We start from the raw sequence: 13,518 nt of genomic DNA, 5'->3' as shown, positions 1-13,518 counted from the left end.
GGAGAATGAAATATCATACCGCGACACTTTTGAGACATTTCTACGATATTTAATATGAATCATGATGTAATAGGTTTAGGATAACAAACCACCGGCAAAACAATAGTGTTCCATTTAGTTTAATAACAATAGTTATTAAGAAAACCTGAGTTGATTTAAAGTCTACTTGCTCTCTAGCTTAAAAAACAACAACAACAAACAAACCCAGAAATAAGAAGATAAGAAAGTGGGATTTCTCTCTGCCTAAGATGTGGTTAGTGTTGGTGAAAGTAGGCCAGTTCGATTCCAGGAATTTTGGAGTCGACTCAGATTCCGATTCCAAGCATTAGGAATTGAAGGAGTCGATTCATCGGAGGTGATTCTTTCTTGTTTTCTATTTTGCTTTTGACAATGAATAAAATGAACTAAGGCCCACATCTGAATAAATAAAAGCAACATTACAGTGTTATGATGTCAAATCTTCAGATTTACTTGCAGTGTATGAATCTTTAGCGTCAAAACTGAAGAAAAAAACAAGATCAGTTTCAAGGTCAAGACCATGGAATTATAACGTTATATCTGACTATGTATTTATTTATTATTTAATTTTTTTAAAATAAAACATATGTTAATGTATATGAAATCTATAAAACAATATATAAATTATGTACGTGAAAACTCAATCAGAAGTGTTACAAATGTGGGAATTCTCTGAACTATGGAAAAGGATGGAAATATTCTGAGTCGACTCAAATTCCGATTCCATGCTTTGGGTATCGAAAGAATCGATTCATGGGAGTCGTTTCTATTTGTTATCTGGCTACACGTCCTTGAGGATGAATAAAGTGAGCCAAAGTCCATGTCTGAATGGAGTAACATTACAGCTGTCTAATGAAGTATGAATCTCCTTCTTTTCAACCTTACATCGTCTGTTTTCCTGTGTACTCGTACATTTGGCGTGTAAAGTGATTCTGATTCTGTTTGGGAACATAAGCCGAATTGAATCCCTTTGTGTGTGTGTGTTGTGTGTGTGTGTGTGAGTGTGAGGGAAGGAGTCGACTCCCGATTGTTGCTCACATCATCTCCTGTGTGAGAACTTGAGCCGCGTCAATTGCACTGTGCCGATTAACGAGTCGATTCTTCTAACCTTCATTCTTCTCTATTAGAGTCTAAAGCTTCGGAGTCGACTCTTTAAATCATATGCATGTGATTCGAAGAGTCGACTCTTATTAAGAATCGAATCCCAGGCACAAAATGTCACGGCAGGTGCAACAAGTCGCGCGACAGCTTTGAGGAGGAGTTTCCCGAAACCGGGGCCGGTGATTGGGGCTCGCGCATGAACCGAGTCGTTACCCGGCTGGAGAAGTGTGCACCTGCCGTGTGGAGCTGCAGCCATGGACCGAGTACTGGTAGGGAATGTTTTTATATCTTTCTCTCTCTGTGTGTGTGTATATGTGTTTGTTTGTTTGTTTGTTGGTTGATCAGCTCGAGAAACTCATTACAAGTCTCTGTCTTTATACACAACAAACTATAAAAACTCTACTAGCACACTAAATAGTAGGCAATGATAAATAAACAGGGTGCATTCTTTCAGAGCAGACTTTTTTGGGGGGGGTCCAAGGTCGAGATTTTGGGGTTATAAAGATCTGTATGACCTTTTTTTGTGGGGCGGGGTCAGTAAAAGTCTTTGATTTGACAAATATATCCCGATACTTCGACACAACATGTATCACAATATACACCGATCAGTCATAACATTAAAACCACCTGCCTAATATCGTGTAGCTCCTCCTCCCTTTGTGCCACCAAAACAGTGACCTCTGACCCGTCGATGGAAAATGATACAATGCTTGTAAACCTAATCAGCTGCTTTCAGTTTCCGATCATTAGTGTAAAATCTTTAGAGTCAGCTAGCTTTAGCGAACTTCTGTGAAAAATGCTGTACCTTTGCGACCAACTTGCATTTACGTATCGCTGACTGACACGTCGCCGTACAATTCCTGCGAGAAGCGGCGTTAGAATTACAGTCAGTTACGTAATGTTTCTATTCTTTCCAACGTGACGTGAGCAATGGTTGTTTGTTTATCAAATAAAATACCAATCATGTATAACGCTGCTTCGCTCAATATAAACCCGTCTTTGTTACTTAGATTTAATGTAAACGTTGCTGAAATAACGAGTCGTTCGTACGATCTGTTATTGTCGAGCGTGCGTGCGTACGTTGAGTGAAACGTTAACGCCGCCGTGCTGTATCCCGCTGTTACAGAGAGCACACGCGTTAAAATCGGACCCCGAAAACGTCTTCGACATTCTGGAGGAGAGAAGGCGGGGCAGCGATATAGGATACGCCCTCAGGACTTTTAGCGCTCAGCCGTATTGCGGGGCCACGCCTCTGTCTGTGAGCGCCCTCAACAGGATGGTGCAGGAGTCACCGTATCTACGCTACGTTATCTCTGAGGTGAGACTCTCGCTGCGGTCCAGTACTGATTTTACTAAGTAAAAAAAAAAAGTCAAACACGACGGAAAATAATCAACAATTTATTGTTACCGAATAAAAGTTGATTCTTTTTCCTAGTACAGAACATTCAGTTTTATTACTCTAAGCTATTTCGTTATTTTCTGCGCTGTTACTAGTTGTAGTATTTATTTAACATTATTTAAATAAAGTATTTATTTATACATGCATGCACGCATACACTCCGTGCAGATAGCCGTGGAGTCGGGTGAGCCGTTCGAGTGTGTGAAGGAGGAGGCTGTGAGCATCTTAGAGGAGATGAGTCAGAACCTGCAGCTGAGCTTCATCCGCCTCATGGGTTTCGCTCTCACTAAGATCTTCAAGAGGCTCTTCAGCGCCATACGGGTGAACGAGGCCGGACTCGCCCGGGTTAGACACGCTGCCGTCGTCAACATTTTTATCACCTCGGCAACTTTATTTGTTTCTGTCGGCCATCTTAAGCCTTCGTTTTAACGGTTTTTAGCACTTCCTCAAGTAGATTCAAGTTCCTTGGACAATTCCTACAAGTTCGTAGCGATTTGCTAGGCTGTAAGATTCCTCTGTTCCCAGGGTCCTATGTTCCCCCAGTTCAGTATTCTGTTAACACACATTAAGTAAACTTTTCCAAAGGTTTTATGTAATCAGGACTCATTTTCCCAGTGCCCTGTTAACTTTGAAAGTTATGAACTTGGAAAATGAAGTAGGTTGCACACCGAACCCTCATTTGTGCCGCTCTAAATCTAGCTGTTAGTCTGCATTCATATGAAATGTTTACACCAAACTGAAGAAGTGCTAATGTACCGTAGCCTATAAAACACAGTAAAACGTCATAAAAGGAACAAAATGTCCCAGCTCTGACTTATGCTGAAGCCTAACTCCAGCTTTAAGTCCCCGTATGTTCAATATGTGCCGTATAAATCTGGGGGAACGTAAGACCCTGGGAACGTAGATACACTCCCGTAAGCATATGGACCTAGCTAGCATGGTAACTAGCGAGTTAAATATGTCAGCTTTTATATACAGATGAAGTGTTTCTGAAAACCCAGTTTAAACGTGGTAGAATGTTACATTTTTGAAAACGGTTTGTATTTATTGCTCCTGTTAACATTTACATTGTTTTCACTTCATGCTAGAACTTTCTGACTTATAAACATGGTGTACTGTACTTGTAAAACTTGTAATAACATATAATAAAATCTAAAAAAACGCTAAGTGTTAGCTAAGTGTTAGCTAAGTGTTAGCTAAGTGTTAGCTAAGTGTTAGCTAAGTGTTAGCTAAGTGTTAGCTAAGTGTTAGCTAAGTGTTAGCTAAGTGTTAGCTTTTTTTTTTTAGCTCTCAGTAGCTGTTTTTTAAAAAAAAAAAAAAATCTCAGACATTCTTTCAATTTGGTGCTAAATGACCACGTCTTTAAAATAATGTGTTTTTTTTTTTTTTTTTTTTTAAAGAGCTAAAATGTGTTTTAGTTAACTGCTAGCTATAAAGATGAAGGTGATGAACAGCTATGGGTCTTCATTTTGTAACCATTTCATGGCTCCGCCCCCTCAGCTCCAACGGGCCATTCAGGAGCATCCTGTCATTCTGATGCCTAATCACAGGAGCTACGTCGACTTCCTGATTATTTCCTACATCATGTTCACCTACGATCTTTCCGTCCCCGTCATCGCTGCTGGAATTCGCAAGTATCTATTAGAGACGAGTGAAAACTGACCTTCTGTTTAATCGTGTTTTCATGTAACATGTGCAAGAACTTTTTTTTTTTTTTTTCTTCCTGTTTCTTGTTTCCCAATTTCTCCTCCAGCGCTGATGGGAATGTCTCTGATTGGTGAGATCTTGCGCCGGTCCGGAGCGTTCTTTATTCGCCGTGCCATTGGCTCGGATAAGCTCTACTGGGCCGTGCTCTCAGAGTACGTCAGGACCATAGTGCGGGTAAAAAAAAATAAATAAAAAAAAAAATGACGCTATTCAACACTCAAGACTCAGAAGTTATGTAGCTTATATTAGGCAATTTAAAATAGCTAGCTCAAATAAAATAGTCGATATTAGTGATGTTGTTTTCGACAGGTGTCTCTGTGTAAAAGGGCGGAGCTTACGGTTATTATAAGTACCTTATCACATCCTTTTAACTAACATTCTCTGGTTCTTATTGAACATACTTGTCAATTGATGTTTTTGCAGACGGGTTTTGCTCCTCTAGAGTTTTATGTGGAAGGATTGCGCAGCAGGACGCTGAAGTCTCTGAATCCCAAACTGGGTAAGCTAACCTTATTGACGCTACATGATTTAAAAAAAAAAAAAAAAAAAAAAAGGGTTAGCTAAAGCTAATAAACTAACATTACTCACTCTAGCATGAACTTCTACTACATTTGGATTAGCTAAACGTAAACTACAGCTGGGTAAGCTAACCTTATTGGTGCTACGTGCTAAAACACGGTTAGCTAAAGCTAATAAACTAACATTACTCACTCTAGCATAAACTTATTCTATATTTGGATTAGCTAAACGTAAACTACAGCTTGGAAAGCTAACTTTACACACACACACACACACACACGCACGCACTCCTTACTCATATTAATATATCAAGTTAGTTTGTCATGTCATTACTGTTCCTATAGTGCTACCGTTGTTTTCTTTCACCATCTTATTAATACTGTTTAGTACAGTTTCGCTTTAAATAGGTGATTTTGACTCAAATACTAAAGGTGTAAATGAATATAAACTAGCCGAATGTGTCTTAGTTAAAAGGGATTAACTGTGTGTGTGTGTGTGTGTGTGTGTGTGTGTGTGTGTGTGTGTGTAGGGATGATGCAGATGGTCTTGGAGCCGTTTTTTAAAGGCGAGGTGTACGACATCACCCTGGTTCCGATCAGCATCAGCTACGATCGCGTCCTGGAAGAATCTCTGCTTGCTCACGAGCTGCTCGGCGTTCCCAAACCCCGAGAGACCACCCGGGTCGGTGCAGTCCATCACGCTTACTGTACCTCCCGATCCTGTTATCACACTAAGCTTACACTTTTCAGCGATTAAGTAAGGAATAACACGCCTCAGGATGTGCTGTTATACGACAATAATCCACGCCAGGATGACGTGATGTGGCCTGATATGAAGGACGTACTGTATAACAGCACACACCAAAGGTGTTTTATTCCTCTTGTACAGCAGTGATTCGCCAACCGGGTGCAATTTTTAATTTATTCACGAACGTTACGTCGTGCTTTTTATCCGTTTATAGTTGCGTTTAATGTTGCGGAATGTAAAGTTTGTAGTGATGTGGGCTGGCTTTGGTTGTGGTGACGGACTCAGTTTATTTGTGTGTGTGTGTGCAGGGTTTGCTTAAGGCTCGGCGGGTTCTGGAGGAAAACTACGGCTGCATGCATGTGTCGTTCGGGAACCCGGTGTCTGTGAGAGAGCTGGCTAAGGGGAGGATCCCCCGCGGTCAGTACAACCTGATACCCAGGTAAAACACCAAAAGCTGCGGAGCTCTAATAAATCAAACTGAATGCGGTTACACAACAGCGGTGATTCTACGATCATGATGCCGTTTGTGACCTGCTAATGTTAACGTTCATGGATGTAACTGAGGTTACTGTCGTTTTTCTCTCTCTCTCTCTCTCTCTCTCTCTCTCTCTCTCTCTCTCTCTCTCTCTCTCAGGGATCTGCCGCTGAAGCCCGGTGCTGAGCTGCAGAAGTTTGTGGGTGATGTCGCTCACTTATTGGTGCTGTTACAGGAGCGAGGTTTGGTTCTCAACCCGTGGAGTCTCATGGCGCTGATCCTCCTGCAGAACCCCGATGGTGTGGACTGGAACACGTTTACTCATAAAACCCTGCGCCTGAGGACACTCGCTGCTCAACTCGGAGCCCAAATCGACTGGCCTGGTACAGTTTCAATGACCGCGGGTTACTGTAGGACACTATAGGGTACTATTCTTTAATACTTGTTACTATTGCTTACTATAGGGTACTGTTCTTTACTACAAGGCACTATAGGGTACTGTTCTTTTCTATAGGGTACTGTTCTTTTCTATAGGGTGCTATTCTTTACTATAGGGCACTATAGGGTACTGTTCTTTACTATAGGGCACTATAGGGTACTATTCTTTACTATAGGGCACTATAGGGTACTGTTCTTTACTATAGGGCACTGTAGGGTACTGTTCTTTTCTATAGGGTACTGTTCTTTTCTATAGGGTGCTATTCTTTACTATAGGGCACTATAGGGTACTGTTCTTTACTATAGGGCACTATAGGGTACTGTTCTTTACTATAGGGCACTATAGGCTACTGTTCTTTTCTATAGGGTACTGTTCTTTACTATAGGGTACTGTTCTTTACTATAGGGCACTATAGGGTACTGTTCTTTACTATAGGGCACTATAGGGTACTGTTCTTTACTATAGGGCACTATAGGGTACTGTTCTTTACTATAGGGCACTATAGGCTACTGTTCTTTTCTATAGGGTACTGTTCTTTTCTATAGGGTACTGTTCTTTTCTATAGGGCACTATAGGGTACTGTTCTTTACTATAGGGCACTATAGGGTACTGTTCTTTTCTATAGGGTGCTATTCTTTACTATAGGGTACTGTTCTTTACTATAGGGCACTATTAGTTACTCTAGGTTACTGCATTGTTCTTAGTTACTGTAGGTTACTGTTGGTAAGATCTTCCCATCGTTCTCAGTGATTTTATGAATTTTACACTATTGTAGGGTTATTTATTAAGTTTATTTTGTAACAGTTCTCAAGCTTCTCCGGTGGATTATAAAGTTCTGACAAGCATTCACATGCGGAAGGGATTTAAATGCAGATCACTGTCGTGTCGGGGTTTTTCTCTTTCTTTCAGCACAGCTTCCTGACTCGGAGGTGATGTCGTCCAGCATGGCCCTGCAGTCCGTGGCACGCGTTGAGAAAGGGTATGTCCGTCTGGTCGAGGAGGCGGGGCCAGGGCCCGTCACTCAAGAGGAGTTCGCGTTCAGACGAGCCTCTGCGGCACTCATGTGCGCCTCCTACAGGAACCAAGCACTCCATGTGTTCACCCGACCGGCACTGGTCGCTGTCGCCATGACGGCGGCTCCAAGTTGCAGCAAAGGTGCGTGTCGGTTGTTTTAGAATAAAAGGTACATCACTGGACACTTTGTACACAAACTGTAGCTTTGCATCTTTTTTTTTTTTTTCCATGTACAGTGTGAGTTTAATCGTGCAAAAGTTTGCATACTCTTGTTTGTATTGAGTGTATATTAATAGTGAAAAGTTTTTTTCTCTTACCGCTAAGAACTTTTTCTTTGTCTGGGAATTTCTTTTTTTGTGTGTTTTTCTTCCATTGGACGTCTTTCTACGACAGTTTTATCCTTCGTGAAAGCTTGATATTTTTATTTCTGATCACTGCTTACAGAAAGCTGCTCGGGCGTTTGAGTCGGTTTCGTTCCGCATGATTTAAATTAGAAATAAAGTGGATACATGTTGATCGTTTTTAAGTCATTAGACAGCTTAATGAAGCAATGTCTTTACCCAGGAATCAAGGCCGTTGCAAACTTTTGCACTCAAGTGTTATATACACACTCTGAATAGGAAGAACTGATCTGGATGTGGACCCCAGTGTCCTTTCATAGACATCCGAGTGTCTCTGACGAGGACATACAGCTTTATAACGAGTGTCGTTTCCTCTCCAGAGGACGTCTTTAGCCGCTTCTGTTTCCTGCAAGACCTTTTGGCAAACGAGTTCGTCTTCATGCCTGGCCACGCAGCGCAGGTGAGACCGAAACTAATCACATCGCGTATTCAGAATCAGCCGTGATGGTGCGAGTGGCCCAACAACCCATCACTTAACCCGGCATCAATTTTTAAACGTGATGGTTTAATTACGAAAATTAAATACAGTAATTGGCAGTATAGCTTGCAGTCTAGATATGGAGCTGTTTTTTTTAATGTACTTCTCAAATCGAGAACACTTTGTGGGTTCTATTTGAGAAGACCAGGAAACGAGTGCCACCAAAACTGCGACTTAAAACGGTTTACTGTTCATTTTATGCCGTGCTTTGATTGCGGTTCACGTCAGTTAAAACGGCGGCGTTTGATTATTTGAAGCGCCGTGTTGGTCATGGGTGTCAAGATCTTTTTTTTTGTGTTGCACTAATCTCTCTGCGTCAGGATTTTGAGGAGGGCTGCTCCGGCCTGCTGCGATGTGGAGCTCTGAGCATCGACGATCACGGCCTGCGAGCGATGGACGAAGAGCAGGACACCGCCGTCTTCCTCGGCGCCGTTCTCGAGCCGTTTATTGAAACGTACCAGGTGATTAGAGACAGCGTTGATGTTCACCGGATCGTTGGTTTAGCTGGGAAACTCAATTCCATGTGGATATGATATGTTTTGGGTTTAGGTGGTGCTTCGAGTTCTGTGTGAGGAAACGTTCCGGACGTTTACGGAGAAGAGGTTCGTGCCTGACGTCCGCGCTGCCGTCATGAAGCTCTTCCTCTCAGGTGCGCGTGTACCGCCGGGTTAAAGGGGGGACGTGGAGCGAATGACTTCATTAATTAAGTGACAAATCCTCCACTTTATCATCTTACACACTTATTGTTGAAAAAGAGGGAAATAACCTCTCCTCGGGTTCATCGAGTCACCTGGACACGCCCATTTCATTACACCAGCAGTTGCTCCGCCCACTGTCTCATTGGAAAAAAACGAGTTTGCTCAAATGGTATGCAGTACAGTAATATTAAAGATGGTTTTGATTTACACGCGTGTGCATCCATGATTTGTTAATTGTGTCTTGGGCCAGGTCTGACGGTTTCGTCCTGCGTACTAGCCTTAATCACCGTATTTCCTTTTCTCCGTGTCCACTCCTCAGACTGTCTGTGTGTGTGTGTGTGTGTCTCCCTCTTCAGGTGAGGTGCGGTCGTACGAGTGTCTGTCCTCCGACACGCAGAAGAACGCCCTCGCGGCTTTGGTTAGGATGGGAGCCGTGTCTAAATCCAGGGCGTAAGTGGAAATTTCACTCGTTTTATTAGACACGGTGATGCTGTAGTGTAAACTCCAAACTGTAAATCGGGTTTAAAAATAGACACGGACGGGTCTCCGTAGGGATTGTTTCTAAATATATTTTAAATTTCTATAAATGGTATTTTTGTTAAATATTTTAAAATATGCTTGAAATACGTGTACTTATAAATTTCCCCTAAGCCCCTCAGTCTTGATTTCTCCGTTCTCAGGGCTGAACAGGTCGAGTACAGGGTGAACCAAAGTGCAGTGATGAGAATAAGGAGCACGCTGGGTAAGAAAACATACGTTTTCAGCTCTGGATGTAAATAAATAGACCTGTAATTGCGGTGTGTAACAAAGTGTTAATCTTGATTCATCTCCTCGGTTAAACTATAATAATTCTGTAATCCCGTATCATGCGCTTTTGCTGAAATAATGAATACTCTCCTGTCTCTCTGGCTCCAGATGGCAGTGTCGCGTCCAAGTTGCCGCTGTACTCGAGACTGTGACACGGCCCTCCGTTTCTGCTCTTTTTAAAAAAAAATTTTTTATAGTCTGTAATAAATAACGAGTTAAAGTAGGACCTTCCACAGCCTCGGCGATGCTTATGACAAAATAATACGAACGAACCCAGGATCAAGATCATTCCCACAAAAAATTCCCAGGATTCCCTGCTCTAACGTGTAAAAGGAATTTGGCAGCTGACGTTTGCACTAAATACATTTCACAATAACACAAGAGGTCATTTGTAGTGAATTTTCAGTGACTGTAGATGCATTAATTACACCTGTCTGTAATTGTAGATATTTTGATTTGTAGATAGTAATTTATCATTTTAAAAAAATGATTTAAAAAACAGACTATTATAATAAGTGTTTCAATGCAATGTGAAATAGCACAATGTAAAATATTGTATAATACATTAGGAATAATAATAATAATAATAATAATAATAGTAGTTTCTAATTAATATACGTGATTCCACGTCCTGCCTTTTTCTGTGATCTTTATTCACGCTGTTCTCGCTCTCAGAAGTCATTTGACTTCTCTTGTACTGTATATAAATAAAGCTTTATTGGCTAAATAAAATGTTTTTACACTTTCACACCCTCTTCAGATGTGAAAATTGATCTGTTAAAAATAAAGAACTTTTTTTTTTTTTTGAAAATAGCATTTTTATTTTAGTGTTATTTTAATGTATGAAATGCACGCTGACACATAAATGGTATTCAAAGTGTTTATCCTCGTTATTTTCACGTGTAACAGTACTTTTAAGAAGTGTTTTATTCCTAATTTTTTTATATGAAGGACAGCATACTTTTTATCCATTTATGGTTTCATTGTAAGGGCTCCTACTACTGAAGCAAGAATGTTCCTTGATTTGATGTAATATGTTAGGTCAGCCCCGCCCACTCAATATATCGCAATTTAGCCACACCCATCCGCATTAGAACCGTTTAGCTCCGCCAATTATCTTAATAGCACGTTAGCCCCGCCCCCACTTTCATGTTGGAGGCTAGAAGCAGTTGTTTGTTACCGTGTCGCAGCAAACAGTAAACTTTTGTGCTGTTCGGCTACTGAAGGACGCGACAACTTCAAACGCAGGTAAGAGAATTTAATTTGAATGTGATTCATGCTAATCTGTTTGCTAATTGAATCGTTAAGTCAGAACGAACGCTGGACTAGTTTTAAAACCGTTTCACCAGCAGACGCCATTATTTATCTCCCTTGTAGTTACGGACGTGGGGGCGTGGTCTGTCTCATTTCACTTCTGGAGCGACCATCCAATCAGAACGGCTCTAATTTAAATAACAGTCTTAAAGGGACGGTAACAGAAACAGGCAGTTGAATTCTGAGGAAGGAAGAGATGCTCGTGTAAAAACGGATGAGTGTTTTGTTTTCTTCATAAAGCAACAAATGTTATAACAGGACTTAACATACACAAACGCTGTAGGATGTGACACTTTTAATGTTGTGGAACCACCCACGATGCAACGCGTTTGAAACTAGGCGGCCATTTTGATTCCCTAGCTACACACCTAATGCATTGCCCCCGTCGTGCGGACAGACCTTCCTACCTGAAATTCAAAATATTTAATTCAAATAAAAATCTCCAATTTGTTAAAGCACAACTGATATACTCATAAAAATGTCCTGCATTACGCTCATTCACCCCCAGGTGGCACTTTACCCGATGGGTGTTGGGATCTCAGCTGGAAGATCTTGCTGTTTAAGACTTAATAAATAATAACTTCAGGCATACAAGACCTCACAAGTGTCAGCTACACTTTAGATATGAATTGAATGCAAAAGAAAACTTTCAAATAGAAAGTTTACATTTGAAGATAAATTTTAGCACAAGTGTGACTGGTTTGGATTCACCTGGGCAGAAAAATAGGTGGGGGGGGCCATTATAATTAATCAAATAGCCCAAATAAATACATAAATATTCACTTAATGAACAGTTCTGATCTTAATTTTTTTTAAAAATCAGCAAAAAGTCTGAGATCACCTGATGTAAACAAAGTTTAAACCACATTATTTAGCCTTGTATACAACTATACAGTTGGCGCAAATTAATATTAATAATAACTTGATTGATAGTCCTCTGGGTGGACCGGAGGTAAAAAAAAAAAAAAGACAGTACGAGGGTTGGATTTTTTTTTTTTGCACAAAAACAGTACATTTAATTCAAGTGTTCCCCAGCACAAATACATAAGAAAGGAGTCATTCTATTCCTCTTTCTTTCTTTCTTTCATGCTTTCTCTCTGTCTCTTCACGCCACCTGTAAATAACAGCAGAAGCACAGCTGTGGATGGAGAGCACACGAAGAGAAAGAAATCGAGAGAGAGAGAGAGAGCAGGATGGAGAAGGAAGAGAGACCGATGCATCTGACAGACTAAATATGAATGACAGAAGGTAGGACATGGCTGTAGTCAATAAATATTGAGGCAACAACAATTGATTTTATATATATATATATATATATATATATATATATATATATATATATATATATATATATATATATATATATAAAATAAGGAAAGAAAAAAACAACGTAACATTACAGTCGGATCCAACAAAAGCCAGACTACATGGAGCAAGGAATGTTGGGTAATGTAGATTTTGCTGCCAAGGAAAAAGCGAGTTACGTATCAGTGCACAGAACCTTCAGGATGGAGCGAGTGTCCAGTATAACAGAATGACTTCCTCATCGAGACGCTCATACTACAGTGATGTCTAGGCTAAAACACGTGAAATTTCTCCATTTTATTCTTTTTTTTTTCTTTTTTTTTTTCTACTTTTACATAGTCATCAAGTACAAAGTTAAAATGCATTTGTTAATATATTCATAAAAGAGTAAAATAATAGTGATTTTTTTTTTTTTTTCCTTTTTTTTTTCTTCTTAAATCCATTACTACGACAACATAAAAACAGTCATTGTCAAGACCGGTCACTCCTAAATTCCCAACAATATATTTCACTTATTTACTTATTTATTTATTTATTAATTTTTTTCTTTAATCATTTAAGAATAAATTGTATAGCACCTTTTTATTATTATTATTATTATTATCATTTATTTTAATTTTTTTTTGAAACGCTTTCACTCACGCGCTCTTTAAAGATTTGAATCCTAAAATAACCTCGTAAAGGATCTCCTCCTTTAAAGCTGTCAACTGGTTATCGGTTGGCTCTCAAATTCGTCCTCTCGATTGAGACGATTCATAAATACGTAAAGAAACAGGAAAAGAAAATTCGTCGAGACGTGATGGCGGATTGACACGCCCCCTTCTTACGCATCATCGTCATCATCATCATCATCATCACCACCGCCGCCTTTCAGCTTATTATTATCAAGCTCCGCCTTTTGGCCAGTCTCCTAATCACAACAGCTACGCTAACACGGCCTAGGATCACACTCAGATTAGCCTATACGGATTTGAGAAACACACCCGGAGCACAAAACATGATCGAATGCTAACAAAAGGCAAACATATCTATGTACAGTTAGTTGGTTTACCGCTGAACTCGGCTGAATGGAGTCCCGTCTCGGCCACACAGGAAG

At 40.3% G+C, this 13,518-nt stretch overlaps 1 protein-coding gene across 2 annotated transcripts; it reads left to right on the top strand.

Moving 5' to 3' along the window:
- Window positions 1-1,227: 1,227 nt before the first annotated feature.
- gnpat2 (glyceronephosphate O-acyltransferase 2) lies at window positions 1,228-13,506 on the top strand. 2 transcript variants are annotated; one of them, XM_017455331.3, is made up of 17 exons: window positions 1,228-1,388; window positions 2,246-2,437; window positions 2,687-2,839; window positions 4,019-4,148; window positions 4,272-4,399; window positions 4,649-4,724; window positions 5,274-5,425; window positions 5,800-5,930; window positions 6,126-6,349; window positions 7,315-7,560; window positions 8,141-8,220; window positions 8,619-8,759; window positions 8,848-8,947; window positions 9,353-9,446; window positions 9,677-9,738; window positions 9,912-11,051; window positions 12,245-13,506. In XM_017455331.3, exons 1-16 carry the CDS (start codon window positions 1,374-1,376, stop codon window positions 9,953-9,955), a joined length of 1,968 nt encoding a protein of 655 aa, XP_017310820.1. In that variant the 5' UTR covers window positions 1,228-1,373; the 3' UTR covers window positions 9,956-11,051; window positions 12,245-13,506. The 2 variants fall into 2 exon arrangements, with proteins under 2 accessions (XP_017310820.1, XP_017310816.1); XM_017455327.3 differs by having other exon boundaries at window positions 1,229-1,388; window positions 2,687-2,863.
- The last annotated feature ends 12 nt before the right edge of the window (window positions 13,507-13,518 follow it).

This window comes from Ictalurus punctatus, chromosome 2 (genome assembly GCF_001660625.3).
Source record: "Ictalurus punctatus breed USDA103 chromosome 2, Coco_2.0, whole genome shotgun sequence".
Taxonomy (NCBI): Eukaryota; Metazoa; Chordata; class Actinopteri; order Siluriformes; family Ictaluridae; genus Ictalurus; species Ictalurus punctatus.
The sequence above is the reverse complement of the archived record's forward strand: the minus strand, read 5'-3'. Positions and strand labels throughout refer to the sequence as shown.

Bases quoted from the DNA above. Each gene is read 5' to 3' on its own strand.
- gnpat2 (XM_017455327.3), top strand. The intron at 2,864-4,018 runs GTTAGACACGCT...CCGCCCCCTCAG, and splicing joins ACGAGGCCGGACTCGCCCGG to CTCCAACGGGCCATTCAGGA. The intron at 6,350-7,314 runs GTACAGTTTCAA...TCTTTCTTTCAG, and splicing joins AGCCCAAATCGACTGGCCTG to CACAGCTTCCTGACTCGGAG.